The sequence below is a fragment of the Herpailurus yagouaroundi genome, unplaced genomic scaffold (assembly GCF_014898765.1).
Source record: "Herpailurus yagouaroundi ecotype Mexico unplaced genomic scaffold, PumYag 197, whole genome shotgun sequence".
NCBI lineage: Eukaryota > Metazoa > Chordata > Mammalia > Carnivora > Felidae > Herpailurus > Herpailurus yagouaroundi.
Window position 1 is genome coordinate 10,894,641 of NW_024412428.1, and position 23,136 is coordinate 10,917,776.

The 23,136-nt window shown below is 39.3% G+C and overlaps 1 protein-coding gene across 8 annotated transcripts in view; it reads left to right on the top strand.

The window, feature by feature from the left end:
- FRY (FRY microtubule binding protein) overlaps positions 1-22,896 on the top strand; it is a 447,912-nt gene extending 425,016 nt beyond the window's left edge. For 5 of the 8 annotated variants that reach the window (XM_040448149.1, XM_040448142.1, XM_040448143.1 and 2 more), the window contains 5 exons: positions 1,774-1,857; positions 10,572-10,589; positions 12,438-12,548; positions 20,716-20,918; positions 21,514-22,896. In XM_040448149.1, coding sequence (XP_040304083.1) covers positions 1,774-1,857; positions 10,572-10,589; positions 12,438-12,548; positions 20,716-20,918; positions 21,514-21,772 — 675 coding nt within the window. In that variant the 3' untranslated portion in view covers positions 21,773-22,896. The remainder of the gene's footprint in view (positions 1-1,773; positions 1,858-10,571; positions 10,590-12,437; positions 12,549-20,715; positions 20,919-21,513) is intronic. The other 3 variants (XM_040448144.1, XM_040448148.1, XM_040448145.1) reach the window with 2 other exon arrangements.
- The last annotated feature ends 240 nt before the right edge of the window (positions 22,897-23,136 follow it).

Genomic DNA, 23,136 nt, shown 5'->3' on the forward strand with positions numbered 1-23,136 from the left:
GGATCTTTGGGAGAAGAAAACGTCATCCATTCCTCTGTTAGCAAGACTACAGTTCCAATGTAATACTGGTAGAACTGTTAACAGTATGTATTAGGCAAAAATGACACTACAAAAGAGAAATTATCAGCTTTCATTTTAGCTCCATAATTTCCCTCCTTGGAAACGGAAACATGGGTATCTGCTCAATGTCTCCTTGTCAATGTGATTAACTTTTCTCAGAGATGTAAAATTGTTAATTACTTCCTCCCGGTGTTTGCCTCTCCTGAAACTCACTGGGGTAGATCTCTGCTCTCCCCTCCTCTTAACTGCTCTTGGTAGCTGTCTCTCCCTGACTCCATTGCTTCTCTTGGCCTCGACTCCAGCTCTTTACTCTTTCCTTCACTGATCTAGACTGTAAAATGTTAGGAACAGAAGTGATCCAGAAACCTCCATCAGACATGCGGACCCCCTGATTTCTGCCAAGCAATTGTGTGTAGTGACTGTGGGACGCTTCTTATAATATGCCAGGCACAACAGGAAAGGCATGGATTTTGAAATCAGGTGGACGTGGGTTCAAATCACAGATCAGCTACCTAAGGGTTAGTGACCTGGGATAAATTACTTACCTCCTCATCTCAGATTCATCATCTGTAAGACAGTGATAACAATTGATTTGCAGAATTGTTGTAAGGGTATAACAATCGTAATAGTTGTAGCACCTATCATCTCCTGAGTCCCTTCTACGTGTCCAACTACCTGATAAGAGTTAAAGTTCTTAAATTAAATCATGTAATACTCATAACTACCCTGGGAGTTGCTATGATTATCCTCAGTAGCTCAGAGGTAGAAAATCAGTTTTGAAACCCAGGTCTATGGGATTCCAAAGTCCATGCCCTCAAACACAACACAATGTTTATTGCCTTTTAAATAGAAATAACATATGTAAACTGCCTAGCACAGTGCCTCATACATAGAAGATATTCATCACAAAGTCACGTGTTTTATGTTTGTTGCTCTTGTTATTAATCTTTTCACGATCTGTCCAAGGGCAAGAGTTCTAACGCTCTGCAATAACAATTCCCATTGTCTTTTACTCCTGTGGCTCCTTAATGGTCATTGTTTCCCATTTTCTCCATCATCAGTTAATAAAAGTAATCCTTCCATCCTTCTTGGTAAACAAACCAGTCTTTTGATGTCAGATGCAAGTTTCAATTCTTCAGTCCTTATTGTTTTGTGTCCAGAGGTTCCTTCTCACATCTGTATTGGTTACCATCCCAGGTACTTAAGGCTGGTAGCATCTCTAAATAGCGGAGCTATTACTATAATAGCCTTTCTTACATTGAAGCAGACCTGCCCCCAGAGAAGCCACCCAACGTAACAGAGAGGTAGGTGGGTCATGAGTCAGGTTTCATGGTCCAGTACCACCCATCCTGTGAGGAAGTATTGGTTTTTATCTCCAAATCTCAATCATATGAAAGGTTTCTAACTGTATATGATTTTTTCAAAATGATACACAAACTAGGAGTGGTCCGATGAAACCATTCTCCAGGAACGATGTACCACAATGTTCAAATTATATTTTTAAGTGAGCTCACTGAACCCATATGAACAGATATTTTAATCTCAAATAGTTCATCTTCAACCAGAAAAAAATACTTTCAAAAAGTTATTGCAGCAAAATTTTATTTTACCATGATTAGAAGCTTAGTTGATTTTCCCTGTCAGGAGTGATGACAAAAATGTTTTCAGGGCATCACTGATTTTACCTCTGTCTGCATCTCTTTCTAACAACAGTGGCTCGCAAATTGTAAGGCAACATTTGCAGGAGGATCAAGAGATGGAGTAATCACCTGTCAACCAGGGGACTCGGAAGAAAAGGTAATAAAAACCTGTTAGAATTTATCTTTTCCATGCTCTGACACCCTGCGTTGATCTTGACCCACCCAAGAAGCGTAGAGCACAAGAAAGGAAGATGCACATTGGGGTCATCCCATACATTCACAAGAAGCCAGTAGCGTAAGACACAATGATGTTCAAGCCAAGCATGACTGTGTGTTGATGAGATTTGTGGGGGGAGTCTTCTTTTTGGAAAAGCAGAGGTATAAAAGTGATCTTTTTGCTGGACATCATTTAACTATACTAATCATTTCCTAATAAATCTGTTCTTCATTTAGAATATAAAACAAAATTTCATTCGTTCTTCACTGAATCGCTCAGTTTCTTCAGGGAAGGAAGTCTTTGTTGACCTTTCAGCCATCACTCTAAAACAGATGGTTTTTTCTCATTTAGAGTTGCTTTAAGTAACACACCTCAGACCAGCTGGCTTGTAAATGTATGCTGTATTGTCAAAGAAATGGGTCGGAAGATTATGAATGGATTAAAATCATTCATTCTGCAGCTATGTACTAAGTGCCTCCTATGGGGTCCATATGGTGGATACAGTAATGAACAACAGACAAGCCTGTGCCCTTGTGGAGCCTCCGATCTTGTCAGGGAGACAGACATGAATCAAAAACTCATCTAGGTGCAAACGGCAATAACTGCTATTAAGGAAAGAACTGTAAGCTATGGAAAGGAATCTGATCAAATGGGGAGAGTAGTTCTGAGAAAACTTCTCTATGAAAGTGTCATCTAAGTGAAGATCTCAAATATGAGCTAGAGATAGTCAAGTAAAGGGGAATGTGTAGAGAGCCTGTGCAAAGGCCCTGAGGCAGGAAGGGACCTGGCTCTTTGCAAGAACTGAAGAGAGTCTGGCTACAAGTACAGAAAGCGACTTGGAGAAAAGTTTGAGAAGAGTCTGGAGAAGCTGGCAGAAGCCAGACTGTGCAGGGCTTGGGTGTTTATCTTAACAGCAATGGCAGGCAATTGAAATGTGGTTATGAGTAGATTCAGGCTCTCACACTGTACTGTGGAAACAGACTGAAGTGCTCGAGTGGATTAGGGAAGTCAAGTGAGGAGGCTACCTTCCAGTCAGGCAGAGAGGTGCTACCCTAGAATGACATCATCACTACTGGAGAAGCATTTTGGATTGTGCACCCTTCAGAGGATGAGAAATCATCTTCCTGTGTTACAAACAGTGCTATACTGAAGTGTAAAAACAAAAAAAAAAAATTGAGGAGTAAAAATTTTCCATAGAATATTAGTGGATCAATTTCAGTTTGGTAGTTATTCAACAAGTTTGCGGTCCTGTCATGGGGCGTTCTTAGGCGAGCCCCTTGCTAAGTGTTAGTGAAGAGGTGAGAGATGGAACAAGCAAACTACAAGACTGAGAAATATCTAGAAAGGGTTTTGAAGGGTGGGTTGCATTTCCACATCGCTGCCCTCCTCGAGGACACATTTATATTTCACATTGTGTCTTCCAGAAAACTTTCGTATCCTTGAAGTCATTGATCTTCCTGGGCATGGCAGGCGGGGCAGGTGGTACCAGCCCCATTCTATAGATGAGGAAACCAAGCTGGACTTGTCCAAGGCTTCACCGTTAATAAGCAATGGGCAAAAACATGGCCTGGCCACAAAGTCTGGAAATGGGCAAATGTACACAACAAATGGTTTATCTATATTACATTTTTAAAATACGGGTTTGATGACATCATGTGAGATGTCTACCCTGAGCAATGCAGGGTTGAATGTGCAGTTCAAAATACAACAAACTCGGGGCGCCTGGGTGGCGCAGTTGGTTAAGCGTCCGACTTCAGCCAGGTCACGATCTCGCGGTCCGTGAGTTCGAGCCCCGCATCAGGCTCTGGGCTGATGGCTCAGAGCCTGGAGCCTGTTTCCGATTCTGTGTCTCCCTCTCTCTCTGCCCCTCCCCCGTTCATGCTCTGTCTCTCTCTGTCCCAAAAATAAATAAACGTTGAAAAAAAAATTTAAAAAAAAAAAAACAAAATACAACAAACTCTAGCCTTTTCCATCAGTGCCTTTATATGCAGCTGTGATGCGCTGCCTTGAAGGACTGTAACTCGGATTTTCACCAAATAACCTGTGTCATGAGCATACCCCAGAAGCTATATGTTAAAATACATTATATGATATATATTGCCTATGTTACAGATTTTTTAGCCATCCAGTGGCACCCATGCCTTCTGATTCCAGGCCCAATCCTCCCTCCACTATACTCTGCTGTTAAAATAAATTCAGCCCTGGGGCACCCGGGTGGCTCAGTCAGTTAAGTGTCCGATTCTTGATTTCAGCTCAGGTTATGATCTCACGGTTCGTGAGACAAAGCCCTACATGGGGTTCTACACTCACAGCATGGAGCCTGCTTGGGATTCTCTCTCTCCCTCTCTCTCTGGCCCTCCCACACTCGTGCTTTCTCTTTCTCTCTCAAATAAACATTAATCCAGTCCAGAGATAAGTTACCAGGTTATGACTTATGGTTAGCAAAAACCTAGTCCCGTTCAAGATATAGTTTGTATAGAATGTAAACACAGTTATCTAAACATTTACCCTCAATCATGTAATTGTTACCTTCTCTATAATCAAATCTCAATCAGGAAAATGTATTAATACACTGCAGATTTTTTACAAACAAGGGTTAAAAAAAATATTTGTTCATTTGTTTACGGCTTCCTGGTTAAGTCTAAAAACATAGGACTTCTGGTTAAATTATCCTATTTCCCAAACATTCCAGTTTTCAAACGTGTGTTTCTGTTGAACTTGTAGTTTATTTCTGTTATTTTGTTCAGTTGCTCCTTCCCCACACCCCATTTTTTCTCACATCCCTCAAAGGGAGATTTCTGTTGTTTTTGCATAGTCTTCTTCCTTCTTGCCCATTTATTCTTTTTCATTTCCTCTTCATCCAACTCTTTCTGTGCGTCTGTATTGTAGTCCTTGTTTCCTCCCTTCCCTTTTCTTGTTTTTAGACTTCATTTCTTCATTCCTGTATTTGTTTGTGGCAACTCTGTTAGTATTATAATAAGGTTTGAGAATACAAGGATGGAAAGAAACTAATAGTTTTCACGCACTGTACATCTATAATCTAATCTGATCTATTCCAACAGTCTCTGAAGGGTTTTTTCAATTTTGCAGGTAAGAAAGTTGAAGTTGAGAGGCTACCTCTATAGGCCAGATTAGTTTAAAGGTAAAAACATACACACAGAAAAGTCTAAAGGACAATTTCCAGCATCTGTCTAAATGTCTGTGTGGTTTTAGGTACCTGTATGAAATACCAGAAGGGATGTGAGTGGGCTTGTAGGAAAAGGTCAACAGAAGGCCAAATTCTGAGTCTGATGTTTCCAGCATTTTTGCAAAACCAGCTTGGCTCTCTTCCCATTGCTGGTATTAGCTCAGTGCATTAGAATTGCCCTGCATAACGTGTGGACACGCTCATGACCAGAGAATTCAGACAATGAACAAACGTCCTGAAGACGATGCTTTTGGTCTTTTGTATGTGACAGTTCTGAGGACAAAGCTGGTCTGGAAGACCAATTGTATACCATCTACCAGAGAGAGTGCTCTCTGAGTCAGTCAAGGCCGGGTGATTTATTTAAATCCTCAGGATGCTTTGTTAAATTCTCTGTTTTGTTAGTAGACGCTGGATGTAGTTTGGCCACTGGAAATGCAGCTTCAACCGCATATTCTCTAGTCCCACCCACCTTACCTGAACCACTGCTGAAAGTGAGGTATGGCTAGGCACCGTGGGGAGTGGAAAATTGAGGACGACTGTGTTCCTATTGCAGATAACACTCATGCAGGGCTGAAAATGGGCTATAAGGGCAAATTGGGGAAAAGTCTTTACATGCTACTAAAGGTGGGCCTTGAGGACAGATGATGGGGTCACCCCCTTGAAATAATGATCTTATGTCCAGAGTTGCTAAGTACAGCTACCATTTAGCTTCCGTCCCCAAGCAAAACCCAACAAATGTTTGACCTCAGAACACAGCTTTACCTAACCTCAAGTGATTCTCTCCAACTCTCTTGTTCAGTCAGATTCCCTGTCTTCTGGAACAGTTTGATGTTGCCAGTTATTCCGAGCACCATTTGCACGGAGACAAGTGGACTGGGGATGGGAAGTGACCTTGTGATTCACAGAATCTGTGTCTGAATGTAAATAGTGGAACAAACATGCCAGTGATTATTACATGGATGTTTCTGTTTCAGTAAAGTCTGTACTTGATGGAAGGATTAGTACTTGCCTTACTAAACCTAAAGCTCTGAGTTGAGCTCTCAGAGATGTCAGTCTGCTAGAGATGGAGACAGTATACACACAGGCATATAAAGTCTTCCCACCCCCAAGCCCTACCCAAGTCTGGTCTGGTCTTTGCACAAGCTGATTTCTGCTCATTCCTAACAGGCGACAGAAGTGAGACATTGCTGTGGAATGGTTTATAGAAGAGGATACAGCTCCTTGCTGGATATTTAATATTTACTTTCCAGTTTCTCTTTTATTCCTAACATGAAGTTCCAGACTCAAAATAATGCAGAAAGTTTACACTGGTGGCCTGTGCACTGTCACCCAATTCGCAGACGTATTAAGCTTGTACGATATTTTCTGAATTGGCCTGACATTAAAAAATTAAAATTGTTCACACATACACATACACTTACAACAGAATGCCATCTCTAAAAAGGAAGAACCAGCAACACTAGGCCTGCCTTCTTTCGTGGCAGCGGTGAGCTTGGGCAGAAACCAGCTGCCTCTCTGGTCTGCCTTCCTCCACATTCCCACTGCACACTGACTTCCTAACACTGAAGGCAAGAGCCAGGTGCCAACCATCAGGATGCTTGCACTGCTGTTTTTCTTGTAAGAGAAATGTGTCTCTGTACATCAGGCCCCCAAGTAGGGAACTGAAAGCTAGATAAATAGGGCTGTGTGTTTCAGGAAAAATGCGGTACCCATTAGCCCCCATTTGAGAGTGTTGCTCTTTGCCTGTGTGAGAAGCATTTTTACGTACACAAGATTCAAGTGCCCGTCTGCTGAACCTGCTTGCTTGGGCATATACTAAAGGTACTGTACATGCTCTCAGTGTGTGTACGAAACAAAACAGTTTCTTAAAAAAAAAAAAAAAACAGCATTAGTAATGTTGGGGAAGTATTTTTGAGGGAAGGCTTATTTTAAAAGGCATGATTAATAAATGATTTAGGCTTCTGGGAGATTATAATAGCCATTCTCTGCGAATAACGCACAGTACTCACTGAGTAGAACATAGGATAAGGAGTATGATCTCCGTGTGTCTCATGAGAGCAGTTTCATCTGCAGACACTGCTTTACCAGTGTTTTCTCAGCCTGAGCAAAAGGAAGGACACATCTCTTCATGACCCAAAACAGCACTTCTGATTAAGAATTTTGGTTCCCACTGACTTCTCCATTTCCCGTGGAAGTCATCGGGCCTGGCTACCACTAGGTAGTTGAAATTAACAGAAGTGTGGGCCAAGGAGGAGACCCTCCGCTCCAGGGGCTCCAGGCAGCAGCGTGGGTCTTAGCCATACAATTAACGAATACGGCTCACGTCCCAGGTACTACAAAGCTGGAGAGGTTTCCATTTCACTTGTTATAGGTGATTTTAGTTGGCACACTCCCAATTCAACAGGCATTTCTCAGCACTACTTGAACATTTGACTCTTTGGACTCTAGGACAATGATTTACATTTAGCCCTACTACATTTCATCTTATATTCAAACCATCATTCCAATTACTAGGATCTTTATGGGCAGTATCTCTCTCATTTATATACTACTTGTCCCTGTATAATCTATGAATGAGAAGCCTGAAACCTCTGTTCTTGTACAAATTGAACAAGACAAGTGACAGTTTCTGCAGCTAATTTATTAAACATCATCCTTCAGATAGAGTCAGTCTTCTGTAAGGAATCCCTTTTCCTGTGTTGACTGAAAGGAAATGTCTGCTGAAGTTAAATTTTTCTTAAAAATAGTAAATACCAGGGGTGCCTGGGGGGCTCAGCCAGTTAGACGTCTGATTCTTGATTTAGGCTCAGATCAATATCTCACAGTTTGTGAGATCGGGCCCTGCTTTGGGCTCTGTGCTGACAGCGTGGAGCCTGCTTGAGATTCTCTTTCTCCCTCTCTCTATGCCCCTACCCCACTTATGTGTACTCTAAATAAATAAATAAATAAATAAAACTTTAAAAATACTTTTTTTTAATAGTAAATACCTCAGGCTGTGTAATCTGTATCATAGGCTTAAAGGTATTGGTCTTTCAAAGCTTTAAAAGGTATTTATGGCCAAGGTCCAAAAAGCTGCTCAACAAACATAATACATCAGTGTGCCAGACGCGAGTGATATGAGCAATAGACGAATACATATTGTTTATACCTACTTAGGAGATTAGATGCATCTGAGTTAAGAAAGCTGCCACATGAGGCTAGATGGTCTAAATTTTATCCCATTTAATTTAAACCAGTGGCTTTCAGAGATTAAATATGATGAAAATAATAGCTATTACATTACACTGTGGCTCATCTTTTGTCATGGTGAAAATTTGTCAGGTTTTTACCTGCTGGGCTACATTATAAGCATAGAACTCATTTCAGAGCAGAGTACAGAGAAACAAGAATGGCTATGCTACTGTTAATGAACAACAAACCAGATTATTCTGGGCTTTTAAGCTACACTGCCTGTGATCAGTTCTGAACATCCTGGTTTCTTGGCCCTTTTTTCCTCATTTTGAGAAAACCTACCTCTAACTCCAATTTATAAATCAAGTGATATTAGGAGTGCAGGAGTGGAGCTTGAAGAAAATCCTTCTGACCAAATAAAATGGTGACGTTCCCATAACAGTTTCAAGAGGAATCTTAAGTCACCCAAACATAAATACGTTCATAAAGACTTATGAGGGGATTATTTTTAAAACCTGAATACAGGAAAATATTAGCACAGGAGAGATAAAAGGTTTTAACATTTTCCATAAAATCACCCCCCAGAAAGGCATTTTTCACTATCTTTTTGAGAGCTCTAAATGCAAACGAGGCCCCAGCCTGTGGCCTAGGAAAGGATTCTGAGATAATAAATATCAAGGCAGCTTGCACCAGCCTACCTAAAAAGGAGACTTTAAGACAGACCCCGAGAACTGCTGTGTGTCAAGTTGGCCATCCCCCAAGAAATACAGTTTTGTGCCCTGAGAGCTGAGTGGGAGGAACTGATTGACAATGAAATTCCTCAGCACCAAGCTGAAGTCAAAAAGGCTCATTTGCCTTTATTGAACAGAGGACATTCTGCTTTAACTGATTTGATGACTTTCTTGGATTACAACCTTGTTTTGGAAAACAGTGAAAAGATAGCACATTTTTCAGTACTTAAGGTTTGGTTATAAAAACATCTAGGCACGAAGTTTTCTTGAAAACAGTAAATACCTCAGGCTGTGTAATCTATGTCACAGGCTTCAACATATTTATCTTTCAAAGCTTTAAAAGATATTCATGGCCAAGGTCCAAAAAACTACTCAATAAACACAGTAGTCATCAGTGTATGTAACTTACACAATATGAGTAACAGGTGAGGCAAGAAAAGACCCTCAGCAGAGGGTGGAGTTGGAGGTGGTTGGTAATGGTGAGGCTTTATGTTTGAAGATACTAATAATTTGATAGTTTTATCTTTTATGTATATGGTACCTTATATTGAATATAATACATTAAACTGGTAACAACCCAGAGATTTTTTTTTTTTTTAGAAAGAGCTTTAAAATAAGTGGTTTTTCCTACCAAGGATTAGAAACTGAGTTAGATATGTCTTTAAATATTCTGAAAATCCAGAACCAGATATGTTGATCCATAATTAGGAATGGACATTTTTTTTTAGCATTCTGTCAGATTCTGGTTATCTTTCCACACACTCACACTTTCCTTAAAGCCACGTCTATGGTTATGATATGATGACACCAAAAAATGGAAGCCATAATGGAACATGGCCCAGTTACAAATTTATATGCTAAACTACCCATCAGTTCTAGATTAATTTTAAAAATTGATAAAATTATAAGAAATGAAATACAAGAAAATTATTTGTCATATCTCACTCTTGTTTGAGATTATACAGACTAGATTTATTCCTTTGACATGACTACATCTAGCAGTCCTATATTCTTAATGAGGAAGGTGAGCTGAATCTAAAGAAAATGCCACTTAGATGGTTAATTATATTCTATGTTAACTGGATAGTCATAGTTGAGCAGATAAGAAACCAAACAGATTAAAGACTCTACCTTAACCGATAGTTAGCAATAGCATAATTTGTTTGGGCTACAGTTCTTTCAAGTTACTCAGTTGGTCTCCTCAGAGTTTTACTATGTTCGCATATTATTTACAGTTAAACACTAAAACCTTCAAGCAATAAAAGTTTGCACTTCTAGTGTCCAAGACTGACAAAACCTAAACCAACTAATCAGAGGATCTAAACGATTACGAATTATATTTTTCAGTGACATGTTTCCCATTCAAGCTTCTTTTTAACTGGACCGCTGTGCATGTTGAATGGGTACAAGATGTGCAACCGTTTATCAAGTTTGGGCAAGCAATGCTAATACTTATGCTGACGGTTCTGCTCTTGGAAGAGGGCCATGCTTTCCGTTGCATGCATTACACTGACCCTGTACTTTCTTTCCTTTCCTTTGTTTCCTGTGCCATGCTTGCTGTGTAGCAAATGGAATCTCTTGCAGTAAGTTAACTTTCTTTCATACTCTTTGTCCATTTTAGGCATGGACCCATAACAAATCTTTTTTTTTACTGTTACTGTTATATCTCTTAGCATGTTTTCCCCTTTGCATTTCATTTTATTTTATTTGGTAGACTAAGACGTGCAGTGAATTAGTAGCATTCTGGGCTGCTTTTGTCCCAAAGTAGAAACTTAAGTTGCTATGAATTCTCATACTATCAGTGGGATATTTTGAGTAATAACCAGCATTATCTTACACTTACAGAGGACAGAGTTTTCATAGCTAGGTTTCACCCTAAAGTGTGAAGGTGATGATTTAAACAATACTTTATTTATCTGCAAGACTCTGGCAGTTATCTTTTATATCAGATTTTAACAAACTTCCATAAAGAAAGGTTTAAGTGATCAAAAAGCAAAATGCTTTACTGAAACAACCAAAGATCTAATTTGGGTTAAATTTGTGAGTGTAGCTACTTCTTTAAACTTATGTTCACTATCAGCACCGAGAGATCAAATAAGCCTAAACCTAAATCTAGAATGGTTCTTTTCCCCCAGGGGCCAGGGAAAGGACAAGAGAAAGAAAACCTCATTCACTATAGCCTTAGCATGATTTTGGTAACTTTTAACAATTAGGATCAAAAGTCTGTTAACAACACTACAGGATATCTTCTTAAAGCCTAAATTTAAATTCTTATAACTTCTCTCCCTCAACTCATTTGGGGGAACAATTTTAAATGACCTCAGAAGCTCTCCATTCTGAGTTCTTTATGACTATTAGCAAAAGAAAGGGCCTATTTATCCTTACTTAACCACATTTGAAAACTGAACAGTGACATGTTTAGTTGAACCCACTTTCACTGGTGCCTGCCGAGCCATGAAATTCTATCTCATGAAGGCTGCACTTGTCCTTTCACAGAATCCACATCCACCACCTAGGAGCTAACTCATTCTTCAAATAAAACAGGCGAAGTGTAGAGGCCACTGCAAGCACATACGGCTCAAAGAGTAGTATGATCGTTGGTGTTGGAATTACTCAAGATGTACTTTTCCCTCATGGTATACATAAGCCATATAATGAAAACATTTTAAATTCCAGAGGTATCTATAGGGCTCAAGGGCCATTTTAGAGGACTAGTTTTTGATATTCTTTCCACGGAGAGTTTTGAATGTGTACTTAATTTCTCCTTTTTGGAAGCACTTGCAGCCCCTTTCTATCTCTGTAATTCAACAAACATTTATTGAGCACCGAGTAGAAGCACTGTCAATAAAACAGATACAGCACCTTAGAGGAACATATGACTGCCTGCTGTGTTTACACAGGCTTTAAGATGAGCGTCTGCACCCAAAAAGGCCGCCACAATTGTCTCATGGAGTAACCTCCCAAACTGCTGGATTTATAAATTTAACACCTAGAATGACTTAATATTTTGCTTTTCAATAAAAATTGAAAAATGTCTTCAATTGAAAAATTAAATTTCCCTTTAATAAAAAATTTTTCAAACAATTTTAGCTTATAAAAATTAAGACAACCACAATGAAGATGACCGTGGCCATAATTTGTAGATGCATAATTGGCAAATATACGGGAATGTGGCGATTCACGGAGTCCCTTTATAGCTACTACTCCTCTCTAATTGGTCAACTTCCAGGAACGATTCTATATCATATTGTGATTTTTCTCACTGATATTTATTGACTGGATTCTATTGTTCTGTGTCATCTGGAATAAGAACAGCTAGTTATGTTTCCTTGATTTAGAGAGAAAAACATGTTTTTCTACCCTGAGACTTCACTTGCTATACAAGAGTGATCTTTAATAATGACTTCTTCCCATGCAAACTCTCTCTCTAGCAATTGGAACTGTGTCAGAGATTATATAAGCTGCACTTCCAGCTGCTGCTGCTCTTTCAGTCCTACTGTAAGCTCATCGGCCAGGTGCACGAAGTCAGCTCCATGCCAGAGGTGAGCCACACACCTCCCGACCCCAAGTCCTACCATGCAAATCATTCCTTTCCTTTTCTTCTCTCCTCCCATCCCACTTATAACTGTCCGAGCGATTTGATTCCCACATAATTGATCTAGCAGCACCAGGACTGGGGTGAGGCTAGCGACGAGCCTCGGCTCAAAATTGAAGGACGACCCCGAGAGCGAGGGCCTCCCCGATGCTGTGCCGAAAGGCCTCACTTGGCCCACCCTCGTCCTGGCCCTGGTGTTCTGGACATCGATACTTAAAAACGTTCCCGGTATTGTTGTTTTTCTTCTTGAGATTTAGCTTTTTGTACCTGCCACCTCTGAGACAGGGATAAAGAGGACTGAGTCCACAGTGCATCCACACCTATGGGTCAGAGACAACTTCTCCCCCAGTAGACCACGCCCAGGCTTAACCACATCTCGCAGGCAGTTAAATGTGAGGAGCTGAGGTCGGAGGAGAGATGTGGTAGACTAAAGGTACAGATGTGCTGGGCACCAGTGAACAGCCAGGAGTTTATGAAACCATCCTAGCAAGAGTGGTGAGGGGAGGAGGGAGCCCAGGAACATCGGAGGAGGGGAGAAGAGGAGAAACACAAATGCCAGTGATGAAAGGAAAATGGGTAGTTTTTAAGGATACTTCCAAAGGCCAATTTCAAGGGCGGGGTAGGAAACAAACAGGTTTCCTCCACAGCGTTGCAGATTATTAGATAAAAGAGAACACAGTTGATACAAATTATAGGACATGCTGTCAAGATAAAGTTTGCTCTTATTACTATTCTAGCAAATACTAACAGGATCCTTAGAGTCCATCTATGCTCAAAAACTAATGCACATGCAAATGTGACTGATGCCATTTCCTATATTTACAAAGCAATTTAAGTTTCACTTTAGATTAAGAAATTAAGTATTCATACCATGTGTATATATGTTTTGCATAATTATTTAAATCTAGTAAATTTAAAGTGATTTCTCCTCAGTTATTTTAAATCTAGGTAAGTTTTAAATGCTACATACATACACACAGTATATAAGACATCCCTAGATTTAAAATAATTAAGATACTGACTTGCAAACTTAAAAATTATACACATAAAATTCTCTAATATCTTTTTTTAATTAAAGTATACTTGACATACAATATTATATTAGTTTTACACATACAACATCCTGATTCCACATTTATATACGTTAGGGAATGCCACCCCAGTAAGTGTAGTTACCAAAGTTATTATAATATTATTTACTCTATGCTGTACTTTTCATCCCTGTGACTTATTTTACAACTGGAATTTTGTACCTCTTAATCCCCTTCACATCTTTCACCCAGTCCCCAACCCTTCTCCCCTCTGGCAACCACAAGTTTGTTCTCTATATTTGAATCTGTTTCTGCTTTTTTGTTTTGTTTTTTAGATTCCACATGTAAGTGAAATCATATAGTTTTTATCTCTTCCCATCTGACTTACTTAGCATAATACCCTCTAGATGCATCCATGTTGTCAAAGGCAAGATCTCATTGTCTTTATGACTGTGTAATTATCCATTGTGTGTATATATGTGTGTATCTTTGTACCACGTCTTCTTTACATATTCATCTATCAATGGACACTTGGGGTGCTTCCATTATCTTGGCTATTGTAAATAACCCTGCCATAAACAAAGGGGTACATTTATCTCCTCTAATTAGTGTTTTTGTTTTCTTTGGGTAAGATACCCAGTAGTGGAATAAGTGGATCATACGGTAGTTTTATTTTTAATTTTTTGAGGAACTTCCATACTGTTTTTCCACAGTGGCTGCCCCAATTTACATCCCCACCAACAGTGCACAAGGGCTTCCTTTCCCCAGTCTCCCCAACGCTTGTTATTTCTCATCTTTCGGATATTAGCCATTCTGACTGGTGTGAAGGGGTACCTCATTTTGGTTTCAATTTGCATTTCCCTGATGATTAGTGATGTTGAACATCTTTTCCTTGGACTGTTGGCCATTTGTAGGTCTTTGGGAAGAGTGCCTATTCAAGTCCTCTGCCCATTTTTTCATCAGGTTGTATGAGTGGTAATGTATTTTGGAGATTAATCCTTTATCAGATACATCATTTGCAAATACTTTCTCCCATTTAATAGGTTGCTTTTTCACTTTATTGACGGATTCCTTTACTGCACAAAAAGTTTTTAGTTGCATGTAATCCTACTTGTTTCTATTTGCGCTTGTTGCTCTTGCCTGAAGAGATGTATCCAAAAAAATATTGATAAGACCAGTGCCCAAGAGTATACTGCCCATCTTTACATTTTATTTTTGGACATGGTATTAAAAAGTGGTCTCGTTTTTCCAACACCATTTCATGAAAAGATTTTTTTCTCCTCCATCATATATTTGTGCCTTGTCCATTAATTGTGTAACTATGGATTTATATCTAGGCCCTCTTCTATTTTCCAAGCATCTGTGTGTCTTTTTGTTCCACTACCATACTGTCTTTGATTACTATAGCTTTGTAATATAGTTTGAAGTCTGGGATTGGGATACCTCCAGCTTTGCTGTTCTGTCTCACAATTGCTTTGGCTTTGGGGGTTCTGTGATTCCATATAAATTTTGGGATTTGTTCTAGTTCTATGAAAAATGCCATTGGTATTTTCACAGGAATTGCACGAAAGCTGTAGAATGCTTTGGGTAGTATTGACCTTTTTAAAATAATCTTCCAATAGTGAGCATGCTATATCTTTCCATTTGTGTCATCTTCAGCTTCTTCCATCAACGTCTTATGGTTATCAGAGTGCAGATCTTTTACCTCCTTGAATTTATTCCTATGCATTCTATTCTTCTTCATGGAATTGTAAATAGGACTGTTTTTCTTAATTTCTCTGATAGTTGGCTATTAGTGTACAGAAATGTAACAGATTTCTGTATATTGATTTTGTATCCTGCAACTTTACTGAATTCATTGATTCTAATCATTTTTTGGTGGAGTTTAGAGTTTTCTATATATAGTATCCCGACATCTGCAAATAGTGACAGTTTAATGTACTCCTTACCAATCTGGATGCCTTTTCTTTCTTTTTCATGTCTGATTGCTGTAGCTAGTACTTCCAGTACTATATTGAATAAAAATGGCAAGAGTGGGCATCCTTGGCTTGTTCCTGATCTTAGAGGAAAAGCTTTCAGCTTTTCCCTGTTGAGTATGATGTTAGCTACAGGTATGTTATATATGACCTCTAGTACATTGATGTATGTTCCCTCTATACCCACTTTAAGAGGTTGTTTTATGAATGGATGCTGAATTTTGTCAAATGCTTTTTTTGAATCTATTGAGATCATATAATTTTTATCTTTCATTTTGTTAATGTAGCTTGTCACATTGGTTGATTTGTAGCTATTGAACCATCCCTATATCCCTGAGATAAATCCCCTTGATCATGGCAAATGCTCCTTTTAATATATTGATGAACTCTGTTTGCAAATTTTTTGTTGACAATTTTTACATATATAGCATTAGAGCATTCCTTTCTCTTCAACTTTTGGGATACTTTGAGAAGGATAGGTATTAAGTATTTTTTTACATGTTTGGTAGAAGTCACCCATGAAGCCATCTGGTCCTGGACTTTTGTTTGCTGAGAGTTTGGGGATTATTCAATTCCATTACTAGCAATTTGTTCAGATTTTCTATTCCTGATTCAGTCTTGGAAGATTATTCCTAGGAATTACTCAACATATTTTTTTAATGTTTATTTTGAGAGAGAGAGAGAGAGAGAGAGAGAATGCACACAAGCCAGGGAGGGGCAGAGAGAGAAGGGGAGAGAAATCCCAAGGAGGCTTCTTGCTGCTACCACATAGCCAGATGTGGGGCTTGAACTCATGAACTGCAAGATCACGACCTGAGCCGAAACCAAGCGTTGGACGTTTAAACCAACTGAGCCATCCAGGCACCCCAGTCTTTATCTTTTCTAGTAAGCCACTCTTAGTTTCATTTTTCCATTTTTTTAGATTCCATTTCATTTATTTCTACTCTGATCTTTTGTCATTTCCTTTCTTCTACTAACAGTGCTTTGTTTGTTCTTCTTTCTCTAGTTCCTTTAGATGTCAGGTTAGATTAAGATTTTTCTTATTTCTTGAGGTAGGCTTGTAGCATTGTAAATTTTCCTCTTGGAAATACTATTGCAAGGGGGCCTGGGTGACTCGGTTAAGTGTCTGACTTTGACTCAGGTCATGATCTCAGTCTGTGAGTTCGAGCCCCATGTCGGGCTCTGTGCTGACAGCTCAGAGCCTAGAGCCTGCTTTGGATTCTGTGTCTCCCTCTCTCTCTTCCCCTCCCCTGGCTTGCACTCTGTTTCTCTTTCTCTCTCAAAGATAAAACATAAAAAATATATATATACTGTTGCTAAGTCCTATCAATTTTGAACCATTGTGTTTCCATATTCGTCTTGGGATATTTTTCTCTCTTTGATTTAATTGATCCATTGTTTAATAGCATGTTGTTTAGGCTCCATGTGTTTTTTTTCCATTACTTTTTAAATTGATTTCTACTTTCATACCATTGTGATTACAAAAGATGCTTGATATGGTATCTATCTACTTAAATTTATTGAGATCTGTTTTTGGCCTAACATGTGATCTGTCCTGGAGAATGTTCCATGTGCACTTGAAAGGAACGTGTATTCTATTCCTGGGCAGAATGTTCAGTATATATCTGTTAAATCCTAAATCCATCTAGTCTTATGGCACTCAAATCTGCTGTGATTTTCTGTCTGAATAATCTATCCCTTGATGTAAAGGAGTATTTAATTCCCCTACTAATGTATTAATGTCAGTTTCTCCCTTTATGTCTGTTAATACTTGCTTTATCTATATAGGTGCTCTTAGGCTTGGGTACATAGGTATTTACAATTGCTGTATCTTCTTGTTGGATTATCCTTATGTAATGTCCTTGTCTCTTGTTAGTCTTTACTTCAAAGTCTATTTTGTCTGATATAAATACTGCCACCCCAGCTTTTTTTTCCAATTGCATTTGCATGGAATATTTTTCCCATTCCTTCACTTTCAGTCTGTATGTCTCTAGGTCTGAAGTCGGTCTCTTGTACGCAGCATATAAGTGGATCTTGTTTTCTTTTTATATATTCATTCATTCTAGGGGTTTGATTGGAGCATTTAGAACATTTACATGGAAAGCAATGATTGATAGGTATGTACTCATAGGTAGTATCTTGTTTTCTGGTTATTTTTATAGCTCTTCTCTTTCCTTGCCTTTTGATGGCTTTCTTTTCTTCAGTGTTATGCTTTTCTGGTTGTGGTTACCATGAGGTTCATATATAACATCCTATGTGTCTAGCAATATGTTTTAAGTTGAAGTTCAAACATGTTCTAAAAGCTACATCTTTAATTCCCTACCCCATTTTACGTATGTAGATTTTATATCTATTTTGTGTATCACCTAATTTTTGTAGATATAATGGATTTTACTAGTTTTTTCTTTTAGCCATTATACTAAGTAAATGACCTACCATCTTTAGTATAGGTTTACCAGTGAAATTTTTTCCTTTCATTATTTCTGGACTCTTCTTTGCTTAAAGAAGTCCCTTACATTTCTTATAAGACTGGTTTAGTGGGGATAGATTCCTTTAATGTTCATCTGGGAAACTCCATGTCTCCTTCAATTCTGAATGATAAGCTCCCAGGTAGGGTATTCTTGGTTATAGACTTTTTTCCTTTTAGCACTTTGCAGGCCAAAAGGCAGTGGCATGATCTATTCAAAATTCCTGCCAAGAAATCAGCTTATAGCCTGATGAGGCTTCCCCCCTGTGTAACTAGTTGCTTTCCTATTGCTGCTTTCAGGATTCTTTAATTTTTTGACATTTTAAATATTATGTGACCTCCCTGGGTTCATTGTGTTCGAGGCGCTCTGTACTTCTGGGCCTGGATCTGGAGTATTTCCTTCTCAGGGTTAGAGAAGTTGCCTGTTACTACTTATCTGCCCCTGTCTTCTCCTCCTGACCCCTATATAGGTGCTATATAATGCAAATGTTAGTAAAACTGATGTTGTCCAAAGGTCCCTTAACTTAGCCTCATTTTTTTTACATTTGGTTTTCTTTTTGCGGTTCAGCTTGTATGCTATTACTCTTCCAGATTGTGACCCATTCTTCTGCATCCTCTAATTGCTTGTAATTCCCTCTATTGTATTTTTCATTTCAGTTATTACTCTAGTGAGTATCTTTATGGCCATTCCTTTGAACTTGTATCAGGTAGATTACTCATCTGTTTTGTTTGGGACTTCTCAGGTTTTATATTGTCCTTTCATTGGGAACGTATTTCCCTCTTTCCGCATTTTGTCTAACTCTGTTTCCTTGTATTAGATCTTGAAATTAGTGGCCTTATATAAAAGGTGTCCTCCGGAGCCCTGTAGTACATGCCCCTGGTCAGGAGAACCAGGCACGCCAGGGGCGTCTCCTCTGTGGGCTGGACGTGCCTGCCTTTGTTACTGGGCCAGGATTCCTGCAGGCATGTTGGGGAGCAGGGCTGACCCCACCTAGGCTGGCTGAGTTGCCTGGCTACAGGTGCCACAGGTCTGCTGGTAGTGGGGGTTAGCCCCTGGTACCTTCTGGCTGAGAGGCCTGCCTGCCATGGCAGAGCTAGCGGTGGTAGAGATTGGCAGAACTGGCTACCCCCAGCATCAGGCCGGCTAGACTTGAGAGGAAGAAACCAACACTTTTATTCCCAGAAGAAGTCCCTATAAATCCCTGCCCGTCTGACACATGCCCTAAAATTAGTCAATAAATCTGCTTCATATATAGCCCAGATGTTTTTAATACTACTGCCTCTGAAATGCCTCAGAATGATTGATATAGTGTGCTGGCCCTTTAAAAGCAGAACCTCAGTTTACTATAGTCCTCCCCCTCTTCTGGAGCCCCAGGGGTTTTCAAAGCTGGATGGTATGGGGGCTCATCTTCCCCATTTTGACTCCCAGGACATACCCTTCCTCCTTGTGGATCGCCACACCTGGAGTTTGGTTCTTTACCATGTCTCTGCCCCTCCCACCCTATCGATGTAGCCTTTCTTTATATCTTTAGCTGTGAAAATGCTGTTGTGCTGGTCTTAAGGTTGTTTTCAGAGGGTGTTGCATTATATGAAGTTGTAGCCTCAGGCTGTCCCTGGAGGAAGGGAGCTCAGGGTCCCCCTACTCTGCCGTCTTCCCAAGCTCTTTCTCTGATATCTTACTTAGAAGAATTACCTCGGTAAATTTTAAGCCTAGTACTGGAGTAGGTAGTTGCATTTAATAGGCATCTGTGCGAAGACAAATAATTCTGGCCCCGTGGGCTAGCTGGAAATGAAGAAAGATGAAAATGTTGGATACATCAACTTTCCAAAGAAGACATCATCAACTTACATTACAAAGGACAAAATAAACCTTTAAGTGCACATCAAGTCCTTAAAATGCCCTTGAGATCAAATTACAAAACAGCTGACTTCCATAGTATATTTTGGGGGCACGAAGAAGTGACGTAGGTTCTCTTTTTATGATCGCTGCTACCAACGGAGAAGTTTTGAGGTAAAATATCTCTTACCTCTGTAACATGAATACTAACATCACCTTGAGATTTTTCTTCCTTAAATTGTATCTTTCATCTTTTCCCATAGCATACAAATAGTGAGAAAAAATTCTTTTTCAAGCAAGATCTATGTTTATGATTACATTTATTTGGCACATAAATGCTTAATACTAAGCATTTTATATACATCGTCTCCTCTTTAAAGTTACCTGTGAGGCAGGTAATGTCTTCGGTCTTACAAATGAGAAAACTGAAGCACATATAAGTCTATGTACTTGACTACAGTCCCACAGTGCAGTGCAGAATTGGCATTTGAACCCAGCTCCACCCAAGCCTAGTGTCTTACGCATTTTAACTCCGGGTTTGTCCTTCTACTTAAATAGAAAACATGTTAAAGGAAATGTTAGCCCCTCATCTAAGGAGAGTATCCCAGTGGTTGATACATAAAGTTATCCAATGCATCCAACCCCTTACACATCCCATGTAGTAATTTTATTTGTCCTGTTTTAGCTTACCAAGATATTAAGCTTGTGCTTAACCAGACCTTAATACAATGAAGATTTCTTCTCTAAGGGATGCAAAATCCAGCTTGCAACTAAATACAATAAAAATAACTTTTTTTTAACAGCTGCTAAATATGTCCAGGGAACTGAGTGACTTAAAGAAAAACCTGAAGGAGGCCACTGCGGCCATTGCAGCTGACCCTCTCTATATAGAGGGTGCATGGTCTGAGCCAACCTTCACATCCACCGAAGCGGCCATCCAGTCCATGCTGGAGTGCCTGAAGAACAATGAACTTGGCAAGGCTTTACGGCAAATCAGGGAATGCAGGTAACTCTACTATTGCTTTTAGAAATGGTTAAAGGAAATCCTTGCCTAATAGTTACTTTGTCATGGTGGGGGACTGAATCACTACAGAAGGGACATCCAGATATTTTATACACATCCTTCTCAGCTCTTTACCACGCCAGAAATATCAGATTTTAGAATTTGTGTGTCTAAAGTCTAGGCGTTATTTTTCGCCTTTTGGTCATCCCTAAAAATGTTGAAACACTTCAGCTTATGTTGGAGTATACTTTGAGAACTATTATCTGAATGTATCCTTGTCCCCTTACATTTTGATACTATCTTCACATTCGTCAGAATCAGAATGTTATAGCAAATCAAATTCCGTTCTGATAGTTAGAAGCTTTAGATATTTTCATCAAAACCAGTAACATTCTACAGTTGGTTATGGTGATGTTTGCAAAACTCTGAATATACTAAAAGCCCTTGAGTTGTATGCTTTAGATGGTTGAATTGTATAGTATGTGAGTTATATCTCAAAGCTAGTGTTTTTAAGTAATATTCTTATATTACCGAGGCTAATAACCTCCCAACTTTGTCATCAATAGTGCCCCTAATCTGTGCTGTTTTTTAATTGCAGAAGTCTGTGGCCCAATGACATCTTTGGAAGCAGTTCTGATGATGAGGTCCAGACACTACTGAATATTTATTTCCGTCATCAAACTCTGGGACAAACGGGTACTTACGCGTTGGTAGGGTCGAATCAGAGCCTGACCGAAATCTGCACCAAGCTGATGGAGCTGAACATGGAGATCCGGGACATGATTCGCAGGGCCCAGAGTTACCGAGTCCTCACTGCTTTTCTTCCAGACTCCAGTGTTTCTGGCACTAGTCTCTGACAGGAGCCTCCCATCCCCCATGCGTTCCAAGCTGGGGGTGCTGTCATGCTGGGGTGACGTCATTCAGTGTCTTTTCAGCCTTCAGAAGGCTTGGTCAGACTGTTCTCCCTCTTGTTACCTGTAGGACTTTTTCTAAACAGGATGACAGAACTTCCAACGTGTAGCAATACTATAAGAACCAAGGTAGCATAGAACATTCTGGGACAGACTCCATCCATCATGCTGTGTGGCACAAAGGTGTTATCATTTCACTGAGCAGATGCAACTCACTACTGAAGAAAGTGACTTCCATTGCATACCAAAGCCGACTACACTGAATAATACCTTCCTTTCTAGAAACAGTTTTAGATTGGCAAAAGTGCAATGTTTTCTTCACTAAAAAATGTTTTATATTCTAAAACTTGTACATTCTTTTTTCTTTTTTTCCTTTTTTTCTTTTTTTGGTGGGCTGAGGAAGGGACAGGCAGAATGAAGCTGGCCACTGAAAACTGTAAGACGGTCAAAAGCTGACAGCCTGTGTATGTGAAGAGGGAATTGTAAATGGACAATTTAATATACACTGTAATTTGAATACAATTACTGTATCTAAAAGGAGCTGCTATGAAGTACCTTTCTTATGTTGCTAGGCTACTGTTTCTGAAAGCCCTGGATCTCTTTGCAGGAGTCTGTGATTAGGACCCTAGCACCAAATATGGTCCAGACAGACCTTTTTGTAAAGGTCTTGGCTGCTTTTTACTAGAAGGTTGCTTATATGAGCATATTTATACTACAAAAGGATGAGTGTTAATTTTAACCAACTTTGCCATTTTGTAGAAAAAAGTTAAATTCACATTACAAATTCCAAGTCTTTTCACCGGTCACGCATGCATATTTTAATATCCATTTGGATAGCCAGAAGTAGAATCATAAAGATAAACTATGAGTTGTCACTTTGTTACTTAAGAGATGTCATGTTTTATTTGTAACATATATGTAAAGGGCCATTCTTCACTTTTCTCTTTAAACTTAATGCTGTCAAGTGTTAGATGTGTGCATGTAAACCAGTTGCACATCAGAAACATATTCAAAGTTTATCTATGTAACTTATTCACTCTGTAAATACATTTAAAGTTTTTGTGATGTAATCTTGGTTGATCTTCTATTCAGAACTTCCTTTAGACTTAAAAAAAAAAAAAAAAGACAAAATACATATTGACCATGGATTTTATTTCTGGTTAGAAGATCTTTGCCTTTGACATACATTTACAGATGTGCATGGGGGTTGCCACAGTGACAACCGCAAGGGGCACCATTCATCTAGGGTCCATGGCTGGCACTCACAGTTCCTGCTCCAGAGAGGGCCTGTCTGTAACCTCGTTGTAAGT